This window comes from Lepidochelys kempii, chromosome 6, assembly GCF_965140265.1.
Source record: "Lepidochelys kempii isolate rLepKem1 chromosome 6, rLepKem1.hap2, whole genome shotgun sequence".
Lineage (NCBI taxonomy): Eukaryota > Metazoa > Chordata > Testudines > Cheloniidae > Lepidochelys > Lepidochelys kempii.
In genome coordinates, this window is record NC_133261.1 from 69,559,296 (window position 1) to 69,582,960 (window position 23,665).

At 40.3% G+C, this 23,665-nt stretch overlaps 1 protein-coding gene across 10 annotated transcripts in view; it reads right to left on the reverse strand.

The window, feature by feature from the left end:
* The window catches only part of TMEM62 (transmembrane protein 62), a 55,451-nt gene that overhangs the window by 21,084 nt on the left and 10,702 nt on the right, over positions 1 to 23,665 (reverse strand). For 6 of the 10 annotated variants that reach the window (XM_073348579.1, XM_073348583.1, XM_073348578.1 and 3 more), the window contains 7 exons: positions 23,063 to 23,200; positions 18,660 to 18,705; positions 13,415 to 13,556; positions 8,898 to 9,022; positions 8,660 to 8,782; positions 6,574 to 6,729; positions 1,854 to 2,013 (listed from right to left, as the gene is read on the reverse strand). In XM_073348579.1, the coding sequence (XP_073204680.1) occupies positions 1,854 to 2,013; positions 6,574 to 6,729; positions 8,660 to 8,782; positions 8,898 to 9,022; positions 13,415 to 13,556; positions 18,660 to 18,705; positions 23,063 to 23,200 (890 nt within the window). Of the gene's footprint in view, positions 1 to 1,853; positions 2,014 to 6,573; positions 6,730 to 8,659; positions 8,783 to 8,897; positions 9,023 to 10,584; positions 10,631 to 13,414; positions 13,557 to 18,659; positions 18,706 to 23,062; positions 23,201 to 23,665 lie in introns of those variants that run through there. The other 4 variants (XM_073348588.1, XM_073348587.1, XM_073348585.1 and 1 more) reach the window with 4 other exon arrangements.

Sequence of the window (23,665 nt, forward strand, 5' to 3'; positions counted from 1 at the left end):
TGAGGAAAGGGTGAGGTTCAAGTGTGTTTGTCTTAGCTGGAGGGCTAAAGCACCATTGTAGTGGGCCTCATGAGAGATGGCAACCAACTGTTGGAGGTCCTGTGACAGAGTGAGTAGTGCCCTATAGAGCCACAAGGGGGCAATCTGGAAATGAGCCCTGTAACAATGGTGGCTTTCCCGCTTCATTTGAGAAGAATCAGTTCTGAAATTTTAATGCTTTCTTTAGGAAGAAAAAATAAAAGGTTAAGAACAAGCTAGGATGTCCAACATTAACAGTACAGCAAGTTGACTACAGAAAATCCTTACTGTCCTTATCTTGCTGTGTGACAAAGAGAGAAAGTTACATATATGGATGAGAACACTTACCCTAACCATTAAAATCTCAGAATCTGAAGTCTGACTCCCTTAAAGAAGAGAGTTTTCTGCCCTACAGAAATGCTGTCTGGCTAGGCAATGCATGGTCATAGTGAGACAGAAACTGACTTTCTCAATACTATTGATTTCTATGCATAAATGTATACAAAGATGGAAGAGTTTGCTCAGTTTCTATTAGAGCTTCTTAAAGGCACAGTACTAAACTACAGCTGCCAAAAGGAGAACTGTTCCTCACAATGTTATATTCAAACAACATAATGTCAGTAACAATTTGGTGTTCTGTGATATAAAAAACATGTTAGGTGTTAGCCTTTGACAAATTTTTAGATGAATTCCAAACAAACAAACAGTTTACTACAACTTCATCTCCAAGGCCCTTGAGATTTGGATCCTTGCCCTTACTAGGCAAGGATCTGCCTCTTTCTTAACTGTCTAAAAATTTGCTTGAAGAAACATCACATTAACATATTTATTGTCCAAGTTAGAGTGCCCCTCTTTTGAGGCAATCCTAAAATAGCACTTGTGATTTGAAAAACCTTGTTTACCAATGATCTGATCTCCCCTTGTATCTGACATCAATACATTTTCAGTTTGAAGTTTAAATCCTTTTGTACATACCCTTAAATAAAGTCTCAATATTAGGGATTCAGACTTTTTCATTGAATAACTCTGATTTCCATTTCTGCTGCCTGGCAGACAAAACTGGAACGTATGAATATTTATTTAAACTAAACTCATCCCTACTTACATGAGGCAGTACGTTGATAGTCTAGGACAGTGGTTCTTAACCTATGTATCACTGTGGGCTGCATATGCGGCCCACAAAGTGTTACCCGGGCCACAGGTTGAGAATCACAGTGCCCACCACCTAACCTCCTCCCACACAACCCCCTATGGCCAGCGCCCTCCGCCCAGAGACCCCAACATAGAGTGGGGCCGGGAGTGGAGAGCTGGGCATGGGGCGGGGACCCTGACCCCCGACCCTACTGCAACCCTAGACCTCACTGGGTGGGGCAGGGAGGCAGCCAGGATCTCAGACCTTGCTGGGTGGGGCCGGGCAGCACCCGGGAGCCAGGACCCTGCCATGTAGGGCCAGACAGCAGACAGCTCCCAGGACTCTGGATTCCACCGTGCGGGGCTGGGCAGCAGCCGGGACCCCGGACCTTGTATGGGGCCGCGCGGCAGCCCAGAGTCCAATGTGCTGGGCTGAGCAGCAGCCAGCAACCCAGACCCCTGACCCTGCTGCGCAGAGCCAGCAGCAGCAGGCAGCCCAGACCCAGGAGCCCACTGTGGGAGCTAGCGGGAGCCAGCCACCCGGAGCCCGCTGTGGGGCAGGGCAGCGGGGAACACACAGCCTTTAGCACACAACTGAGGTGGGCCACAGCTGTGTGCTAATTGGGTCGCATGCAACCCGCAGGCTGAGAAATGCTGGTCAAGGCATTATAGGTTAAAGTAATAAATGCCAGTAGACAGCTCACCTGGACAGTCACATCTATGTGATGTAATCCTTCACTGTAGTTTTGAGGGTTCCACTTCAGTACGTAGAGAGGACCAGACTTATGATGAGCATCCCCCAAATGAACTCCATCAATACTGACCTTCACAGAGGTGATTAAAGAAGGAGAGAAGACCAGAATTCTAAGAAGTAAAAACAAACAGGTTCATCATGAGATTTGCAGGAAGGTTTGTCATTACCCCTTGGAGACAAGTCATTAGGTTATACTTCCTAATAGCTAAAAGTTCAAAGGATTAAAAAAGGGAAGAGCTGGAGTTATTGTGGGAAATCCTTGAGATGTTAGATCCTGGCTGTAATTTACAAAAGAGGGGGACACCCTCCCTAGCTATACCCCTAATCATCCTCGTCAACTTACTGGGAGCCAAGAGTGAAAAGGAATGTGGCAGCCCTCTTCTAAAAAAGTGGGAACAGTCTAGGAGAAGAAAATCTTAACAAAACCGTTAATACACAGGGTATATGTAGTTCTGCTGAATCTATATATGACATCAATTCCCATGATCTCCTCAAATATCTTTTTACTGAAATAAAAATTTAACCAAAGTCTGTATTGGTGATTTACTGGTAGCACAATGCCATGCAAGAGATTCAAGTACAATTCTCAGCCTGGATTTCTGACTCTCTATATTGGCATCCCCAAGGAGAGATGCTCTGGAAAGGAGGCTTTTTTTATTGTATTCAACTATGTCTACAATTTACCTTTGCCAAGGTCAGATGGTGCAAAACTGGACTGTAGAATTGATAAAGTTATAGGTATCCCTAGCACCCTAACTGGAACAGACTTAGCTAGACCAGATAAAAGCAAAGGGGATCCATTTATGTCAAATATTTCATACCACAATTGGCAGACATGGGTGAACACGCATACTCGTGCACACACATGCATAGAGATTTTGCTGACATTTGTCAGTCCTTTTTAAAAGTTCTTTTTATTTTTTTTCCCCAGCAGTAGAATAATTTGGTTTATATAGCTCAATTTTATGAGAAACATCAACACCCAAGTATCTTAAACAAGAGGACGCTATTTTAATGGTTTTCCCTTCAGTACTGTTGCCATTTCAATTACAGCATCGCAGTTTGCTTTTTCCCCCATGGTAATTTTGTACCCTAAAATCTTTCCAAGTTCTTTCATTTCTGGTAATGCAATAGGCAAAGTGGAGTAGGGCTCCCTCAAATGAAGTAGGCTATTATGCACATATGGTGAAATACAGCTGTGTTTTCCACCAGTTAATATACGAGGTACTGTTGGGATGATACTGAGTTAGTTGGATGAAAGGTTCTAACAGGATTGGAAAATTGGAGGGGGGCAGGAATGGACAGCTTTGTCTGGGCATTCCTTTCTAACTGAAGAGGGCAACACATTTCTGTATGTTCTAATTCTACCCATACATGATTTAAATAAAGAACCAAATTAAAATATTTTAGTGCTTTTAAGAGGAAACCCCACTCCACCCTATCAAAGATCCTAGAGTCTAAACTTCAGATAGCTCTTCCTGTTGACTGAATCCTCTGTTTTATTTAGCATATGAATACTGACTAAAATTACTTTCTGCTACAAAGCCTGCTTAAGTTCAATGTACAAGTTAATACTTCCTCAAGTGTTAAGACTACAATTTTCATGCAAATGTGAGAATCCTGATTCAACATGGAGATTGTATTACAAGATGCGCACCTCACTGGATCTCTAGTTTGTTTTTAAAATACAGATTGCAGACAAAGTTAACTGTTGAGAAGAGATTTCTTCCTCAATGATCTAGCTGAAAGTTTTCATAAGATTGTAGTGATTTTGGCAAGTAAGCTTTTGTAAACTTCTGTAAAACTATCTGCTTCAAGTGCTTTCACCAAATTAAGATGAAATACAGCTTTAGAAACTTCAGCAGGTGTAACACCTTTTCATAGTTCCTATTTCTTTTCCTTTGTAAGTTTACCTTTTGCATGTTATTTTATATCTGTTGTTGATTCACAAAATTCAGATGTGTAATAAGACTTGAAACATTATCATACACTACAGACTCGTTTTTTGGATCTGGTAATTCCCCAAATTCATCCAACAGCTCATTAGTTGTTTTTAGAGTTTCTTTCTTAAATTACTAAATGAGAAGCTTTCATGTTTTATTCCTTCAATCAAATTCTCTTGCTTTATTAAACTGTAATGATTTCTTCCTGCCATTTCAAAGTTAATTTTCCTATATTCTTGCCTAATATGAAGTTATAAACATTCCCATCTCTGCGTGTGCATGCACGTGCACGCCCCAAGAAACCCTTAATGCCACCTGGCAAGGGGGTTACAGGAATGTCCTGATTCTGGTTTGTACATTCTTGTTCACCAAATGATGTCATGTGAGGTGTCAAATGAAAGCCAAGGGTCTCAGTGGACATTAATATCATTGTGAAATGTATGTACAGATACTATGCAAAGAGTATGTTTTAAAGTCTGTGTTAAGGCAGAGTTGACAAACAGGTTTTCTGTCAGGCAAGAGTTGTTTATTCACTTCTCTCTCTGTTGAGATGTAAATTAAGCATTGTAAACTAACACAATGAATGTCTATTTACATATAAAGTCAAAAGGGAGATGTGAAATCAACAGGGAAGCAGCACATAGGAAAAATAATCCATGGATGGTTATTCTGACTCTGAGAACAGTAAATATAAGTAGAAGGCAAAAAGACACCTCTTTATCTTGCACTTAAGAAGTCAGTATTGATTACATTTATGAAAACAGGATCTCAACCAACTTGGTTGAAATGCTGCAGAGAACTCTGGGGGTGAGGTAAACTTCTGTAGACAGGAGGTTAGCTTGTTAAGTTTATACTCTAGAAAGCATGTTATAATTTTGTTTTATATGTAACCTTTGGTTTCCATTATCCTTACTCAATACCTCTTGAATCTTTTGTAATAAACTTATCCATGTTTTCACTATAGATATATCTTAGTGCTGTGATATTTAGCAAGGGGCTGATCCTGAGTTGATTCACACAAGCTGGTGTGTACACTGTTCCCTTGGGGACAGCAGATCTGGTATTCCTATGAGTGTTCAGTAGATAAGGGACTGGACACCGCAGAGGAACGCTTCAAAGGAGCTCAAGGACTGGGGTACATCTATTGTTAACCTGCAAGGCAGAATAAGGGTTGGCATAGCCCAGAGGAGAGTGCTTGGGTGGCTAACAGACTGGTGGTGTCAGAGAGTTGACACCAAGTTAAACACAAGCAAGTCTCCATTGTAAACAAGGTTTCAGAGTAGCAGCCGTGTTAGTCTGTATTCGCAAAAAGAAAAGGAGAACTTGTGGCACCTTAGAGACTAACAAATTTATTTGAGCATGAGCTTTCGTGAGGTACAGCTCACTTCATCGGATGCTCAAATAAATTTGTTAGTCTCTAAGGTGCCACAAGTACTCCTTTTCTTCTTGTAAACAAGGTGACTCTCAGTTCTGGGTACCCCAAGGTAGGGGTAGGTGTAGGTGTAGGTGTGTGTGTAGTAACTGGCAATTAGAGATTAAACCATTTATTTCCCCCTGCCTTTTTTTTTTTTTTTTTGCATCCCCAAGAGGAAGCAGCAACAGGGTATACCAGATCCGCATGAGAAGGTCTCATCACTGCCCTCCTTCTAATTTCTAAAAAGCCTTCTAGGGAAGTAGATACTGTGCCACATCCCCCTCATCATATGGGGTGAGCACACTCTCTCAGGGAACAGCTTATGAAGGTACTTACTCCCCTCAGAAGCCCCAGTTACATTATCATTTTATAACTATGGATGTTTTAAGAGAATTGTCTGTCTGTGGAGGAAGATGGAAAGGGCATGCCCAGGAGAACAGGAGTAATCAGGAAACAAACTGTATTATTCAGTATTCTTATAAAGCCAGCCATATTAACAATTTAAAAGTAAATAAAAATAGAAATAAAGTAGTAGAGTTTTAAAAATACATAAATATGGAAATAGGCAGAAGTAGAGGGTTTTTTTTATAAAAAAAAAAAATTGAAAATAGGCAGATGCAGGCTAAAAAAACCTGATGAAAGCAGAGGCATAAACACACACAGAAACACTCAGATGAATATAAGCAAATATAAAAACTGAAATTGATAGATGCAGTGGTATACTGAGAGATTAACAACTATTATCAAGGACTGATTATGTGCCTAGTTCTGCCCGCTTTGATCACACAAACAGTTCCATCAGCTTCAGTGGAAACACTTGCATGAGTAAAGCAAATGTAACGTGGCTCTATATAGCCTGCTTTTATCATACAATAACCTTCTAGAGAATTGGATTTGGAGAGGAATGAACATATGTTAACTTATGATACATCCACACTGAAGAAAACAAACAACCCAAAACCAAAACATGGCAGCAAATCTCAGAGCCAAGGTCAACTGACTCAGGATCACGGGGCTTGCATTACAGGGCTAAAAATAGCAGCGTATATGTTCCTGCTCAGGCTGGAGCCCAGGCTCTGAGACTTCCCTCCCTTCACCAGGTTTCAGAACCTGAAAGGGAACATCCATACTGCTATTTTTAGCCTTGTAGCATGAGCCCAAGTCAAGTGACCTGAACTCTGAGGCTCGCAACGGGTTGGTTGGTTTTGTGCAGTGTAGACATACCCGTATAGACACATCTACATTGATTTAGTCACAGAGAAACACCCAACTGTAAAAGAACTTGTTGAAAGTTTCAAGAGACCCCAGGATACCTGATGTGGGTGGAGTGAAGAATTTTCACTAGTGGTTCATGAGTAGAGCTGCTATAAAGTAACGATTTGGGGTTGGTGATGAGAACAGCTGGCCATTCCTCAAAGTTCATATCTGCAAAGCTAAGGAGGTCATGATCAAATGCAAGGATCCGGTACCTGATGATAAGAAGTTAAAACAAGACAATTTTGTTAATGTGGGCTATTGCAAGGGCAGAGAATTCACAAATTGCTCCAAAGCTTTTAAATAAGACTGATGCATTTATTTTCCAATTTGTGTGTGTGTGTGTGGAATGAGTAGCAGGTGATACAGTTTTTAGACTGAGACTTTCAAATTCATTTTACTTATTGTGGAAGCGCCATGTGCAGTCCCATAGTTAAGACTGAGTTGAGTTTTGATCTTGTAGCAGGCATTCAACCATTTTGTTATGTATGAAGAATTATTCTTATTAATTATTTGTATTACCATAGTACTTAGAGCTCTAGTCATGGACAAGGACCCCACTGTGCTAGGTGCTGTACAACCACACTTATCCTCCCTAAAATCACAGCATTTACTTTTTGAGCACAGAATGAATTTTCTGATAATTTACAAATCAATGGGTTAGTTTAGGATTTAACAATTAAAATGGGTCCTTTTGAGATATTTACATCCCATATCACACAGTTTCTGTCTCACAAATTATCTTAATAATAGGCTAAGGTGGATGCTTCACACTTCCGTTATAGTTAAAACTCACTGAAATTTTGAGCATAGGCTACCTGTGAAGACTTAAAAAACCCCCACATGATTAAAGTTCATTCCTCCACCCTCCCCGACCTCCCATTCTTCATAATTGAAAGTTTCCTCTTCAGCAGGATCTGACAAACTATGTTCTACTACAGAAAATTCTATGTAAAACTGCCCACTTTTAAAACAATTGCCATTTCCTGTTGTTCTCAATGGGACTGAGGACATAACTTGCCCACAGTTAGACACCTTTCTGAAATGGCCACAGGCTGCTCATGAGGATGGCTGCTGGCTTCACTCTCACTGGGAACAATGGTAGGCAGTGGCCATTTTGAAAGAGGACACCTTTCATTGTAACAGTACAATGAGAGTAAGAACAAAAAAGAGAAAATCCAATGCATCTTTAAAAGTTAGCTTAAATCTAATCTGAGACCACAAATACTAACATGCTTTAATTATATTGTTATTGCATGGTGTCACTACTTGATAAAGTTAAGGTTGTTTGGGTACCTTAACTGTGTATTTCCACACCTCAACATTTTCAGATTTCATTTAAAATTAACCTGATCTCTGAATTGCCTCAGTTTTATAATGATTGGGTGTTGGGATAATTACAAAATCCCTGCATGACAGGGTGTGCATCCCACACCATCCCTGATGCAGGCCCTCATTAACCCTAAGGCCAATTAGGTTACCTGGCGTCACAAGCGAGAGGGAGGTCCAGGGTTAATTTAAGAGTCAAGCCCAGCTGGAGAAGGGCTGGAACAAGACTATAAAGCCAGGTGGCTGAAAGCAGAAAGGGGCTGCAGGGTAAAGAGCTCCAGTCACTCCCTGGGATGAGCAAGGTCATCAAGGTCAAGAAGAAAGTCCAGGGGGAGAGTAAACCCTGAGATCCTGTCCTGGCATAAGGAGTCTAGCAAGAGGCTAGGAGAGGGTGAAGTAGCCACGGGAAGTAGAGTAGACTCCTGTGGTAAACCCAGAACCAGGCAAGGGAAGTGAGACAAGATGGGTAGGAAGGAACCCAGGGAAACACCAACAGGGATGGGGATTGAGCAGACCTGGATTGTTGTGTACAGGGTCCCTGGGCGAGAACCCAATGTAGTAGGTGGGCCCAATTCCCATGTTAGCCACTGGTATAGTGGCAAAGTGCCCCAAGCAGGGGCTGAACACATCCAGAAAAGGCATTGGACAGTGGTCCTGTTGGACTTTGTAACCCTGGAAGGGGTGGACTGAATGGGGACCTGGCTGGAGGGCCATCATGTCTGCTGACCTCTCCACAAGGAATAAAAAGAAAGGGTCACCACTTCACCAGGTAGTGTCTGTGTATAACATTTGCTTTTTCACTGGAGGTTTACTTACTTCCTATTTTCCATCCAATCTCCCAGCTCCAGTTCCAGAGTGCCCTGAGGGTGCCGACTATGCAGGACTGGCATCAGTCCACCCAGTGTATGGAAGTGCCCACACAAATAGGCTGTGGCAGAGCTAGTCAAAAACAATATGATTATTATTTTACTGGGAAGAAAATGCCACCTCAGAATAGCTGATTGTTGAAGTGGGGTAATGCTGGAAATATGCAGAAAGAGAAGAGAAATCTTACCTCATTACCATTCGTACTCCTGGAGATGGGGAGATGATTGTTGAAGTGGGGTAATGGCCAAACCAGATGGTTTGGTTGCTATGATGACTTTCTGTGGCCAAGGAAGATAGCTCTTCCATTTGACTCTGAAATAGCGGACAAATTGAAAAGGCGTTTCATTAGCATTCAAGCTATTTGGATCCAAGAATCAAACAACACATACCAGAAATCACCTTTAAACTATAAAGAGTACTTTTTTTAATTCCTACAGAAGCATGCACATAAATGGAACTTTCAGAACTTCTGTCAATATCCCCCAATTCAAACAAAATAAAATGATCAGACATTGGAAAAAATAAAGTTACATAGCACTCAAAGTACTCCTTTCACTTAAGCAGTGGCAAAAGCAGCATAAAGATCTGCATTTGATTTGTTTTTCCCCAAGGAGGTTTTTGCCCATTTTTGCTTCAGCGTAAAGAAGGCATGCACGTTAAGAGAGGTGACAGAAGTCCAGAGGAATGTGCTAAAATGTTGAGAATCCTTCCTGGAGAGACAACCAAAAAGCAGTGAAGGGAAACTACACTTTCACCAATAGAACCCTCACTTGTGGAGTCCCATAAGGATCAATTCTCTCTCCAGTCCTTTTCAACATCTGCACGCAGCCATTAAGTGAACAGACCCTAGTGTCAGCAGTATGTAGATGACATACAGCTCTGCCTATTCTCTACACACAACCATATTGCTACTGCCAAGATGGCCCATAATATAAATGGGATCAGCTCATGGATGAAGAGCAGCTGGCTGAATCTAAGAAAGACAGAAGTGATGCTAATGGGTAAAGGAAAGCATTTTGGAGAGTTTGCAGCTGCAGTGCTGCTTCTGTTGGTTGAAAGTACACACCCACAACTGACCAATTCACTCCATAGTTTAGGACTACACTTGATTCCTCACGGATGCTAAAGCTCTCACACAGCAGCATCCACAAGTAATGCCTTCTATCATCTCCAATTGGCTAGGAGACTCTGATCCATCCCAACAAATGGAGAGCTGGCTTTATTTATTCATATCTTTGACACCTCTCAGCTATACTACCACAATATGATATACCTAGGCACAAAACTTTCAATATTTAGGAAACTCCAACTAGTACAGAATGCTGCAGTGCATCTCCTTAGCAACACAGGCTACCATAATCACATCAAACCCATTCTCCACTCCATACACTAGCTTCCCATAGAATCTTGAATCAAATTAAAGGTCTTGTTCCTTATCTTCAAAGTTCTCCATAGTTTGGGCCCAGGATATCTAAAAGTTCGCCTAAAGCTCCAGGATGAAAACAGTGGTTGACAATTATACTCCTCTGGCACAGTTGAACTCTCTTCAGCAAAAGTAAAGCTTTTCTGTGTCGGGAAGTGTCTTGGGAATAGGTCTGAAAGTGTGGAATGAACTTCTCCAGAAACTAAGGACCATCACGAACCTCATCACTCACCCCTCCAAGATAAATACATCGCAACACGTATTTATTAAAAAACCACCCAAGTCTCTATTTGGGGAGAGAACAAAGACATGACAGCTGTTAGTCACATCGCTTAACGCAGTACTGGAAAGTGCTCAAATACAAAGGTGATGCGTGTGGTATAAGAACCGATACAAAATAAAATAGAAGCTTTGGGTTTTGTTTTGTTTTTTAAATCTGCTTATTTTTTACCTTAGAAGTTTGAAGTCTGGTCATCTTTGGTACTGCCAGGGACCTACTGTAGGGATGAAAGGGCTCAGAGAATGTGCATTGTCAGCTCTAACGCCTTAATTGAAGGGGCATAGGTGCTGAATCTTTAACAAAGACATTCTTTCTCCAAAATGTTTGACATTAGAGTTAAAATATTCAACAAAAAGTTTTAAATAGTGACTAAAATTCCTTTCCCTCAGTTGTTCAGCTTTCAACCTCTTGACTCTTGTGATAAAATTTCACAAGTTCCCCAATTATCAGAGTTCAGAGAGACTTCCAGGATTGATAACACCTCAATTTCTAACATAAAAAGGTTAGAGAAAACAAAACAGGGCACAAGCCCATTGGTTTTCCCCCTTTGCAAGTGCCCTTTAACGGAGTCCAGGAGGACAGCCAACATATTTTTCTGCCTTCTCACCTGAAGGTAAATGTTGCAACATATAAGCAGAGAGGGGAGAATCTGAGTTATAATCATACAAAAATGGGATGAATTCTGGATGTCAAACTATGTTAGCATAACAATGCTTTAGTAGCTACAACTAATATTTCATTTGCCTTGAAGGATTTGTGTATTTTCTGCACCCATGTTAAAAACCCCAGGTGTACAATCAAGTCACTGATAAAATCATAGATACATAGCGATAGATGTCCACTGATCCTGAACTACCTATTTTTTCTCCATCCAACAGTTTTGTGCAAATGTTTGCAAATGACACTCTTCTTACTCCCATTTGCTTGCTCCTAAGTAAAAGCATGCTTGATTCACAGCAGTCAAGGACAAGAGATCAGACTCAGAAATAAACAGTCTCATCTTGAATTCTGCCTGCAAAGCTAGTGCATCCAGCATTAATTAGAACAAACAATAAGAACAATAATACTGTATTTTTGCACTGCTATAGCATCTTTCCTACAATTATCTCCAAGTGCTTTACAAACATTAACTTACTTAGGGTTTGTCTATACATGGAGTTATTCCAGAATAACTGAATAGTGTGTCCACTATTCTTGAATAGCTTTTTGGCTTTAAATTTAGATCCTAAATTATTCCAGAATAACTGGCATGTGTACATGAACCCTTAGCCTCAACACTCATTTGGGGGTAGGTAAAAGTTAGGGAACATTTTACTCATCACTCAACGCAGTCATCTCAGGGGCAGAAGAGGACATCTGTTTAACAGAACATAGCAACACTAAACAATATTTTAGGAGAATAAATGAAAAAGAATACCATATCGATCAGAAACTAGAGAGGGAATTTAGGGAACCAAAATGCAACTATTTGAACTGGAATTTGACCTAAACATCAGGATTAATATTCCTACTCTTTCAAATATTGCCATAGCATCTTTAATGATCACAAGAAACAGGACCTCAGTTTTACATCTTATTCAAATGGTCCAAATATCTATACCTAGGATACAGACCAGCTTTCACATAAGCTTCATGGACTGCAGTACCACATATTCTCAACATAATTGATGATGCTCATGCACAAATAAGAACATAAACAAAAAAGAAACAAACACACAAGGAACATGTTTAACAAATCAAAAAGGACAGAATCGGGAAGGAAAGCATTTTTATTTTAAAGCTTCTAAGGAGCTGATACCAACATTGATGTGTAACAAAAACAAAAAACATAGGAAGTTCTTGACAGTGTCCTTTAAAAAAAAAAAAAAAAAGGCCTCTCAATCTTCGTTTTGGTATCAGAACGATACCAAATTATTTCTTGCAAAAGAGAGAGAGGGAAAAACATTTTCTCCTACTTTTAGAGTATGGTGTAAGAAACATTAATTTTCTTAAGGAAAAGACAAAACAATATTAACATACAAAGACTATCTTTTAGACGAATGGTAGAGTTTGAAGTGTTGTTGTAGCTATGTTTGACCCAGTATATAACAGAGAAAAGTAGGTGAGGTAATATCTTTTATAGGACCCACTTCTGTTGATGAAAGACACAAGTTTTCAAGGTACACAGAGGAAGAGCTCCATGAAGCCCAAAAACTTGGCTTGTCTCTTTCATCAACAGAAGTGGTTCCTATAAAAGATATTATCTCATCCATTTTGTCTTTCTCATCAGTTTGAGACATTTCTCTCTTTAAAAAACAACAAACAAATACCAAACCATATATTATTTAAGCTCAGTACCAATGTGGACACAAGAACAAATGGATATAAACTGGCCACCAGGAAGTTTAGACTTGAAATTAGACGAAGGTTTCTAACCATCAGAGGAGTGAAGTTTTGGAATACCCTTCCAAGGGAAGCAGTGGGGGCAAAAGATCTATCTGGCTTTAAGATTAAACTCGATAAGTTTATGGAGGAGATGGTATGATGGGACAACATGGTTTTGGTAATTAAATATTCATGGTAAATAGGCCTAATGGCCTGTGATGGGATGGGATCTCAGTTACCCAGGAAAGAATTTTCTGTAGTATCTGGCTGGTGAATCTTGCCCATATGCTCAGGGTTTAGCTGATCGCCATATTTGGGGTCGGGAAGGAATTTTCCTCCAGGGCAGATTGGAAGGGGCCCTGGAGGTTTTTTGCCTTCCTCTGTAGCATGGGGCACGGGTCACTTGCTGGAGGATTCTCTGCTTCTTGAAGCCTTTAAACCATGATTTGAGGACTTCAATAGCTCAGACATAGGTGAGAGGTTTTTTGCAGGAGTGGTGGGTGAAATTCTGTGGCCCGCATTGTGCAGGAGGTCAGACTAGATGATCATAATGGTCCCTTCTGACCTAAATATCTATGAATCTATTACAAGAAGTACCAGCAGCTTGTGAACTGGAATGCAAATTCTTCTACAGTACCATGTTTAAAATCCCAAAGAAATTGTATGGTCTCTTGGGGCCTGGGCTGAGGGTGGCATCCACACAGATGAATGAATAGTTTCCAAAAGGCGTCCTGTGCACATAATGGAAAGAGCCATCCTTATGCCAGGCAGAGTATCTCCTGGCAAAACAAGATGGAAATATTGCAGTCAGAAAAGTTTAGAGCAGTGGCAAAAGAGAAAGGATATAGAACAAATGTAAGATTTCCCATTTACCTCAACAGGAAGACGGAATTTAAGTCCACTCTAAAAATCTAACAGCATTGGAAGGTCTGTACTTCAAAGAGGACAAACATTCTGACCCATGTACCACATACTGGAGTTAAAACCAGGTTAGCACTCAAATGGTTAAAACAGGGGTCAGAGTAAGTAAGTTTTCCCTGTGCAAAATGGTGCTCTTTACAAATAAAGGACATGGACAAATGCAGGACAACACCAGGCAGCTCAGCTGAATGACAGGGTAGCAGAGCCACTCGCAACCCTAATTAAAGGAGACCTGCAGAGGATACAAGTTGAGTTTGTATCCTGTGTTTATTCTTGGTATACAGAGAAGGCCTGAAAGAATTTTCTTTTGGGGGGGGGGGGTGAAATTGTGCTTACTTCCTTAGAAATACCAGGAATGTCAAGTCTTGTCTTCCCTATGTTACTGGAGTTCTTTCCTAGATCATTCTAATATGGACTATAAAAAAATTTAAGCCATTGCCTAAAAGGATTGGGTATTGGATTGTTAAGTTTCAGAGTAACAGCCGTGTTAGTCTGTATGCTCAAATAAATTTGTTAGTCTCTAAGGTGCCACAAGTACTCCTTTTCTTTTTTGGATTGTTAAGTGTTTTCCAAAACAAAACAAAAACAAAACAGAACACCACACAAAAACTTTTGAACAATGAATAAAAATAACTTCCCCTCTCACTCAAGTTTAACTTTCCTGGTTGCTGTGCTACCATAATCCCACCAGTTCTCCAGTCACTCACAGAGTCACAGGAAAAACAAGACTTGAATTTCTTATGTAAAATACAAGCAAATTTTTTAAAAAAAATTTCAGACCTTATGGGAAGCTTTCCTTTTCACATTACTTAATACAAGCGTTGGAATTAATTTATTTTAAAAAGAGGTTTTTAAAAATAGGGAGAGATGGAAATAAATTTTCCTGTTCAAGGCATTATACTAATTTGTCATAAAGAAATGAGGTATAGAATAAATGTTTCTTCCTGGTATACAGGTGTCCTTAACACTAGACATTGCTGAGTTCTAAATAAAGATCGATGAAAGTGTCATCTTCTTGAAAGATTTTAGTGCTTTGCTCCATTAGGACAAGAAGTCAGTCTTCCAGCCAATGGCATTTATTAAGATGCTCAAATGAAAGTTGATAAATTCTATATGACATCTAAATTATAATTGTGCAAAATTCTACAATTAGCTGAGTTTTTTGTTTTTAATTCTGGCATTTTCTAAGTCCCATGGTAGGTACAGGGTAAAGTGTCCATCAATTTAAATAAGGAATATAATTTGTTCTGTTCAATTAATGCATCCAGAAAATGGAATTTGTAACCTCCACCAATTAAAGTAATTGTAAAAGGCCAGAAAGCTAGGGCTGAAGACAAGAAAAAAACAATACCTTAAAAATAAGTTTACTGAGCATGTATCAGCACTGCAATTGGAATGATCATCTTCTAATACAACATAAGACTATTTTACCAAACTTATTGTTAAGGACTGCCTTAACACAGCACCTCATGAATTGCAATAAGAAAAATCTGGGAGTTTGATATCGCCACCCTAAGAAGGCTCTGTTTTTACTCTCACTTAAAGTATGGTGAACAGATTTGAGTTTTACCCTCACTATGTTCATGAGGCAGAGAAATAATAGGCACTGCCATTCTTGAGTTTAAAAAAAAAAATCACATCATTTTGCTAAATCTTTGCATTCTAAGTACAATTGCTGCCTTTTACAATTTTAATACTGAACACTTAACAGAAGCATGTAATGTTGAGAAAAAACATACTCCCCCACCTCTCCCCTATTTTTGTTTTTAACATCCTGCAAGCCATAGTACTATAAGGTGTGCAACAAAAACAATGTTTTTTTGGAAGTGTACAGAGGCAGGGGATTCATCTTCCTTTGACCCAGACAAAAGACCTATTGTTCTGAATCATTGCCTAGTCCTGTTTAAATAGGAAAATGCCTCCATAATTCTTCATTCTACTCTCCCATCTCCTTATCCCTCATTCTCCACCCCTTAAGCCTAATATTATTTAATTTGGACACCCGATGAATGAGCCTCATCCTCCAATACACCAGCATGCCTTGTACTGATGCTTAACAGTGTTTAATGATTTCAGTGCAGTTTTTCAGTCCAATACAGGAGGAACCAGGAGTCTCATCTTTAGGACCTGCCATAACAGCAAGATAACTAAACATAGTTACAAAAATTTACTAAAACAAAAGTAATTTATATTTAAGGATGAAAAACTTTTCCTTCCCTCACTCCACCTCCAACACCGGAGTGTTCAGAAACTGACTATCTGGAATTATAATAGCACCTTTACATAATTTTCTAATGATGGATCCAAAGGAGTTTATAGTGTATGGGCCAAATTAGTCTTGGTGTATAGCAGGTGAGGTCGGAGACATGTATGCTTAAAACATATATGGGAATATCAATCTGCTGTTAAGTGGACTAAATGCAGTTGCTTAATAAGGAATTTACCCAGTGCCAAAATAATTCCATAAAAACAAGTCAGCTCAAAGTTAATGAGCAGAAGTCAACATCGTCTCTCCTCCTCTGTGCTTTTCCAATCTCCTTCAGTAAGGATATGTCTGTGACATTGCACTCCATATGATTTTATGAAAATATGCTAATAAGTGTGAATATAATGTAACTGGAATATGCTTCATGCAAAAGGTCTCTTGTAAGGTATCATTACAAAGCTTATAATCTACTGAGTGTGGTCATCCTCCTTTTATAAATGTATTATTCTTGTATCTGAAACTAGAAGTATGAAATATAACTCTGAGTCCTATTGTAATTAAGCAAAGTGTGGGCCATTAATGGTGGTTTGGAATCTTGATGGCTCCCATTAACCAGGACAATTAACTATAGATGACTTCTGTTTACTTGCAAGCCTTCCTGAGAGTCAGGCCGGGAAGAATGAAGGCTTTGGGGTCTCACAGGACATGTGACCATATCATCTGGTACTGAAATCCATCTTAAACCTGGTGCTTTTCCATTTAGAAGGTGGGGTGGGGACCCAGAGAGACAAAAGATTCCCGCCTTGTGCCAAAGCTATAAAAGGGGGTAAAACAGAACAAAGGGGGCTGCAGTCATGAGAAATCCCCTAGCTACCACCTGAGCTGGAACAAGGACTGTACCAAGTGAAAGGACTGGGCCCAGACTAGAAAGGAGTCTAGTCTGTGAATGAAGCTTGTTGGAACATCTCTGAGGCTGAGATTTACCTACATTTAGTTTCTTAAATGTATTGGGCTTAGACTTGCATGTTTTGTTTCATTTTGCTTGGTAACTTTGTTCTGTCTTTTATTACTTGGAACCACTTAAATCCTACTTTTTATATTTAATAAAATCACTTTTTGCTTATTAATTAACTCAGAGTAAGTAAGTAAGTCCTGGGGGAGCAAACAGCTGTGCATCTCTCTATCAGTGTTATAGAAGGTGGGCAATTTATGAGTTTACTCTGTATAAGCTTTATACAGAGTAAAATGGATTTATTTGGGGTTTGGATCCCATTGGGAACTGGGTATCTAGGTGCTACAGACAGGAGCACTTCTTAAGCTCTTTTCAGTTAAGTCTGCAGCTTTTCAGGGATGTGGTCCAGACCTGGGTCTGTGTTTGCAGCAGGCTAGCGTGTCTGACTCAACAAGTCAGGGTTCTGAAGTCCCAAGCTGACAGGGAAAACGGTCTCAGAAGTAGTCTCAGCACATCAGGTGGCAGTCCCAAGGGGGTTTCTGTGACCCAACCCGTCACAATGTCTTTACAGCAGAGGTAGCCTGCATGTTCTGTTCCCAGTTCTGAGCAGCTGGCTTACCCCAGAGGTAAGGAGCAAGACTGCAAAGCCATACCAAAGCTACCAGGTCTCAATGGTGCTGTATCCTCTGTGTGTTTCACTAAGATTTATGAGGACATAGCCCATGTTTTTGTGCTACAGTAAGCTCAGCTGCTCTGATTCTTTCCCACTGAACTGTGGGAACACTCATCTGTCCTTCTGGCACATAGGAGGAATTGTGGGAAGGCCCTGGAGGACTATCTACACTCTAGTGATTTAGCCTGTGCTCTCACTGCAATGAAGGTGGGTTCCCAGCCCAAGTGAAATTAGAACCCGTGTTCTAACCTACATCCTCCAGCTGTTTCAGCTAGCCCAGTTGAAAGCATCACTAAATTCAGATGAGAGATTGGTGAGAGAGGAAGGACCTGGAGGCAACAGCCAGATAAGACCTCAGGCTAATTTTAGCAACAATGAAGACCCTACCTAGGAGGCTGACAGAATCAGAGTTTAAGCACTTATGTATCTTTCACACCTCTAGCCTACGAATGCATTGTTGTCGTCCTACTTACTAACAGAGAATGATTTTCTTCTGACTTTCATCAGTTGCTATTTATAGGGTGTACATTTCCTGAACCATCCCACTGAAAGTTTTATACTTGAATCTCCAATTTATTCCTTAGGGTTCTCTCTTTCTCTCACCTGTGTCTATACTCATTTTCTTAACTCCCTCAGAGCTGATGAACCAGCTCAGGTAGGGTCCCTCCTGTTGTGCAGATGTAAATATTCCTGGGGATGCAGAAGGGAACACTAGAAAATGAAAAGGATGATAAGGGAATCCTTCTAAAATGCCAATGGCACACAGGTTAGTCACTCAAGTGCTCTGGGAGAGAATGATTACATGATGTTCTGAGCACTTCCTAGTTAGGGCAAGAATTGTTACAGGCATTGCTACAGGCACAGCTACAAAACATACAGGAGGGAGATATTAAAAGGGTGGGCAAAAGATACTCTGGCTTTCTGTAGCAGCCCATTCAAATGTTAGTGGCTAATAGGGGCAGATTGGAAGACTAAAACCAAACAGAGCCCTATGCTGGTAAAAAATCAATTGGTCATGATGTGTATTTGGCAGAGGTGAGCTAAAAACAGACTATTCCCTGTCCACAACACAATTCACTTTACTCTTGAATGTATGGACTCAGTGAGGTATTTAAAAAAAAAAAGAGTACCTGTAGTAATTTTGGATGCTGTCCAAGTGTGGAATGTTGAAAGAATCTGTAGTGAAAGAGAAAGAAAAGAGACTATTCAAATGAAGCCAACTATTGCTCTGAGTCTTCTATTGCTCACTGTTGGACAGCAGTCTCAGCAGGCTTTGGCAGATTGTACTGACTGTAACTGTAACTTATCTCTATTCTCATTGAAATTCATGAAGTATTGTTCCTTGCCATGTGAAATCATCTGGATCCAGTAGCCTCCTTTAGCTCTTTGTATATATGCATCTGGAGATACAGATCATACCTTTGACAAGCTCAAACCACCAGTCTGGGTGATAGACTAGCATGTTAGCATTTCACCTCTGGAGACTGGTTAGGTCACCAGCAAATTTCCCTCTAAAGGCTTGTCTATACAAACACTTAGTTTATGACAATCTGGTGTGTAAATCTGTTCAGCACTAGTCTGCCATGCGCTAAGTGTCTGTGTGGAACTTGCTGCCACACACGAATAGTTTCCCAATGTGCTTTAATCTGTTCCCTTTACAAAGCGCGGTAGGTCAACGCACATTAGGTGCATGGCAAAACACACAAGCATGCATGGCAAGCACACAAAGTCATGGCAACAAGGTCCAAATGGACACTTAGTCTGCAACAGGCTAGATTTATACCCCAGTTTGCTGCAAACAACTCCTAAGCTACATGCATGCCCAGCTGCAGTGCCTGCCACAGAAAGAAGCTTTCTACGCTGAGGCATCTCCCTCTTTGCCAGTGGGAGCTCTAAATGCACTGGCAGTCATATAGCCATATAAGTTGGAAGACAGCCACAAATATAGCTACCTTGATGCCATATGGATACTGCTACAGGAGAAAGATGAATCTGAGCAGTTACTTCTATATGAAGTAACTGCTCCTGGAGCAGCTTCACACAGTGGAGCACCGCTTTTGAGCTTGGCCAACTATCACCAACTTGCGGGACAAGACAGTAATGCAGAACTAGGATGACCTGCAGTGGTGGCAGAAGTTCAGGATACAGAAGACTACTTTCTTAGAGATTTGTGTAGAGCTCACCGCAGAGCAGCAATGGTGGAACACCAACATCAGAGTTCTCATCAGCACAGAGAAATGCATGTCTAATAGCATCTAATGGCCCACCACCCCCAATTGCTACTGGTCAGTAGCTAACCAGTTTGGTATTGGTAGATCAATTTTCAGAATTGCTGTCATGTAGGTTTGTGCTGCTATTAAGAGGGTGTGCATGACCCACATCAATGCACAGAGGCAATGCACATGACGTTGATGGATTTGCATGACTGGGGCTATGAGTTGTATAGCGGCCACTAATGTGGGATGGTCTGAAAAGGTCTATAGTCTTTAGAACTCATTTCCACTTTATGCAATGAAAAAAATGGGACTTTTGCTCCAAAGACCATTATGGACATTAACAGTGTTGTGATCTCCTGTCATTCTGGGAGACACAGCTTACTGAAGTTATGAAGCCTTTTACTGGACACCTGAATAAGAGAAAGGAACTCCTGAGCAGCTGCAGAACAACAACAGAGTGCACATTTGGAAGAATGAAGGTAAGGAGTTGGTGTCGTATGACAAGGCTGGATCCTTTTGAGAAATATCTGCTTCATGTTATAGTTGCTTGCTGTGTTTTGAACAACATCTACGAGAGCAAGGGAAAGTGCCTCATCAAGTCAGGAGTGAAGAGACTTGTAGAATTTTATCATCATCCAGTGATGGTGCCTCTGCAAAATGCCCCAATTGGTCAAAGAGGAATTGTACTCCTACTTTGAGATCAGGATGTAGCAGAGGAAAATGTAATGTAACCAAAGAAATTAATACTCTTTGTGTGATGATATTATTTAGGAACGGAGGTTATTAAGCGGGAGTTCTACCTCAATGAAATTTTCAGCAGAGTTGTAAATAAAAAGCCTTTATTGATTTAAACAAACACAGAACAAAGTTAAAACCATTGGAAATAGGGCACACATGCTCCAAGTGCTGAGTTCACACATCTTTATGCAGATAGAGTCACAAAAATGTATAGGTAGGTTTGTAGCTGTTTTCCTTCTCTTGAGCGATGGAATAGCATGGGAAGGGACTTTCCCTTCTAATCGGAGCCTTGAAAAGGTGTTCCCAATATCCTGTATTCTCAACAGACTGCAGGCTACGGCTAGGCTGGAATATTGGGCATGAGTCAAGCAACACATTGTTTTCCAGTAGATTCGTCTGCTTCTGTGATCATGTCCAACATCTTTTCCTTGATGGTCCCTTTCTCGGTATATAATCCCTGTCCTCTTCTCTCTCGTTTTTTTTCTGGAGCATGAAAATTTCCCTCTAATCTTCTGTCTTTTTGGCGCTCTGTTGGGATGCTGTCACTAGGTCAGCAACTGTCTCCTCCCTTGTCCTCTTTCACTTCCCTCAGAGATTTGCCAGGCATTGAACAACTGATAGTGCTCTTTCTGCAAGGGCAATGGCACATTGGGTGCTTAATGCCTGGGTCTCAGGTGCCTGGGTCTCTGGCTCAGGTTGGGCGTATAAAGAGTTCTTGGCTGTCTTGGCGAATCTCCTTCTCGCAGGATTCTAGGATTGGTTTCCATACTGAAATAACTCATTCTGATATGAAGTTATGTCACTTCCTAAGTGGATTAATTAAAGTGGAATAAAAAGCCAGAAAAACTGTAAATATAACTTGTGTGTGTGGGCACAAGGCAGTTTATGCTGAAAAAAAACTAGTTTTACAGAAAAAACCTTTAAGTGTAGACAAATGCTAAGAGCTTCAGGAACAGCTGCATCCCATAAAGAGATGGCTGGTCAACAGTTGATTTTGGGAGGAGAAGGAAAAAAGAGGACAGAGATAAGATGAGGGAGAATGTGAATGAGGGAAAAGAGAATGAATGGGAAGATGGGAAAATGAGTAAATGAGAGGAAAACAGTGATAAAAGGAGGGAGTAGCGAACATAATGGAATTTAGGAGAGTGGGTAGGAATGGGAGAGATTGAACGAGAACAAGTGAGGAGAGTGAATAAACCAATAAATGTGAACATGGAGGGGGGAAGAGCAGGTGTTCCTAAGTATTTAATTTGCACTTACATTCATTCCTTACACAGAAAATAAATTAGTCACCAATTAAAATTAATCTGGGTGATCTCAGATTAATCCTTAGCAATGTTCTTGACAACTGAAGAAAAAGCACTGAAAGTTTTCTGAGAGATACATGTCCAGCCCCTCTCAGTGAAGGGAATTCACTATGACAAGGGACCTTCAGGGTGTGAGGACTGTGGAATAATGAGAAGAATGCACCATGCAGTCTCAGTACAGTCCTTTATCAGTGATCAGTATGTTTTTGAATTTCCCTTCACAAAGAATTTCTTGTCAGGAGAGTGATGAGTTGTTGAGACTCCACATTGTAGTTTTCAGGGATATAACCAATACCCTTCCCTAAGAGGAAAGCTACATCAGGTTTCATCTCTAAATTCATTAACTACATAAGACTCCTACCATGTGGAAACAAGGGAATGAGCTAATGTAGAAACTAATGAAATTGTGAGGCTACATAACCAAGTGGATGAGAGGAAAGGCAGAATTCATTCTCTCTCACCGAGCAACGACTCTCATACTGGGAACAGGTAAAGAGACACTCTGGTAACAACCAGACAGAAGATTCACTTCCGTGTAATTTGTTTTACTGGGGTTCAATGTTGTAAAACAGTTTTAGCCTCAGAATAAGAAACTTAAAGGAAACATTTACCAAACAAAAATCCCTGGTGCAATGAACTTTGTAAACTGACCAGAGAGCCTGTCAGTATTTGAAAGTTTAACCTTTTTATTTATTTATTTATATGCTTCCATTTTTGCTGCAGTTAACTTAGCATTGGAAATAATTTGACTGCTAATTTGGGTTTAAGATCAAAAAGAACAAAGTAGTCATAAACGAAATGTTTTACAAGTGGAGGTAGAGAAACTAAGGTAGTTTAGTTTTTTAATTGGTCAAAAAGGTATTATCTGTGAAAACTGCAGAAGTGTTTCAAAAACTCCTTCAGAAATCCCTTCTATGCGTCAGGAGCTAGACCTATCTATGTGATTGTTTATTTAAATGAGTTTCTTTAAAAATTTTACTCAGTTATGAGCCAGTCAGCAGCAAGAAGCAAGGGAAAGCCTTCCTCCTTGTTCTCTAAAGGCCCAATCCTACAATCCCTATAGACAAAAACACTTCTACCGACTTCAATGAATTGGGCCCTCAGTTGGCAAGCATATTTTAGGAGTTCAAAACATATATCAGTTTATTAATGAATATTAGCATCTTAAAATGGAAGGTTGCCTAGAACTTCCATTTGACTAGGTTAAGTTTCTTCTTTCCTGGGATTATTTGGCTGCTTCATTAAACTATTAGTTTTTTGGCTCTCTCTTACCATGATTCCCTTTGATGTCTATCCACTTGGTTTTCTCCATGACTCTTGATCTCTTCAGGATCAACTGGTAAGTTTGCCACTCCACCTCAATCTGCTCAGAGCCCAGTTTATCTTTTGTTTTGGCATCTGTCAAATCACCTGTAAGGGCACAAGGCCAAGACTGAACTACATGCTTCATTCTTCATAAATCACACAGAAGAGCTATATAATGCAAGCATTCAGTGCACATGCCTTACGCTCAACACAATGACAGACCTTCTGTGAACACATTCTAATGCCTACTGCCATTTGGTACTAGATTTATTATTGTAAGGTAAAGCCCTCTTAGCAAAGGCAGGCCACCTATAGTGTATCAGTTACATTCAAACTTGTGTTTAACATGTCATGGCAACACTCTTTAATGCCACATCCTTGCCTACAAGCAAGAAATATTTTACAAGAATGCATTACATTTTGAAAATACTAAGGCAGAATCCTCAATTACAAATAATGAAAACATCTTGTCACCAAGTTAACTGTTACATTTCCTGGTATAGAGGATCAGCCATCGCCCATTTTAGTACTGATTAAAATACGAGGTGTGTCTCCTGTCGCCTTTGTTCA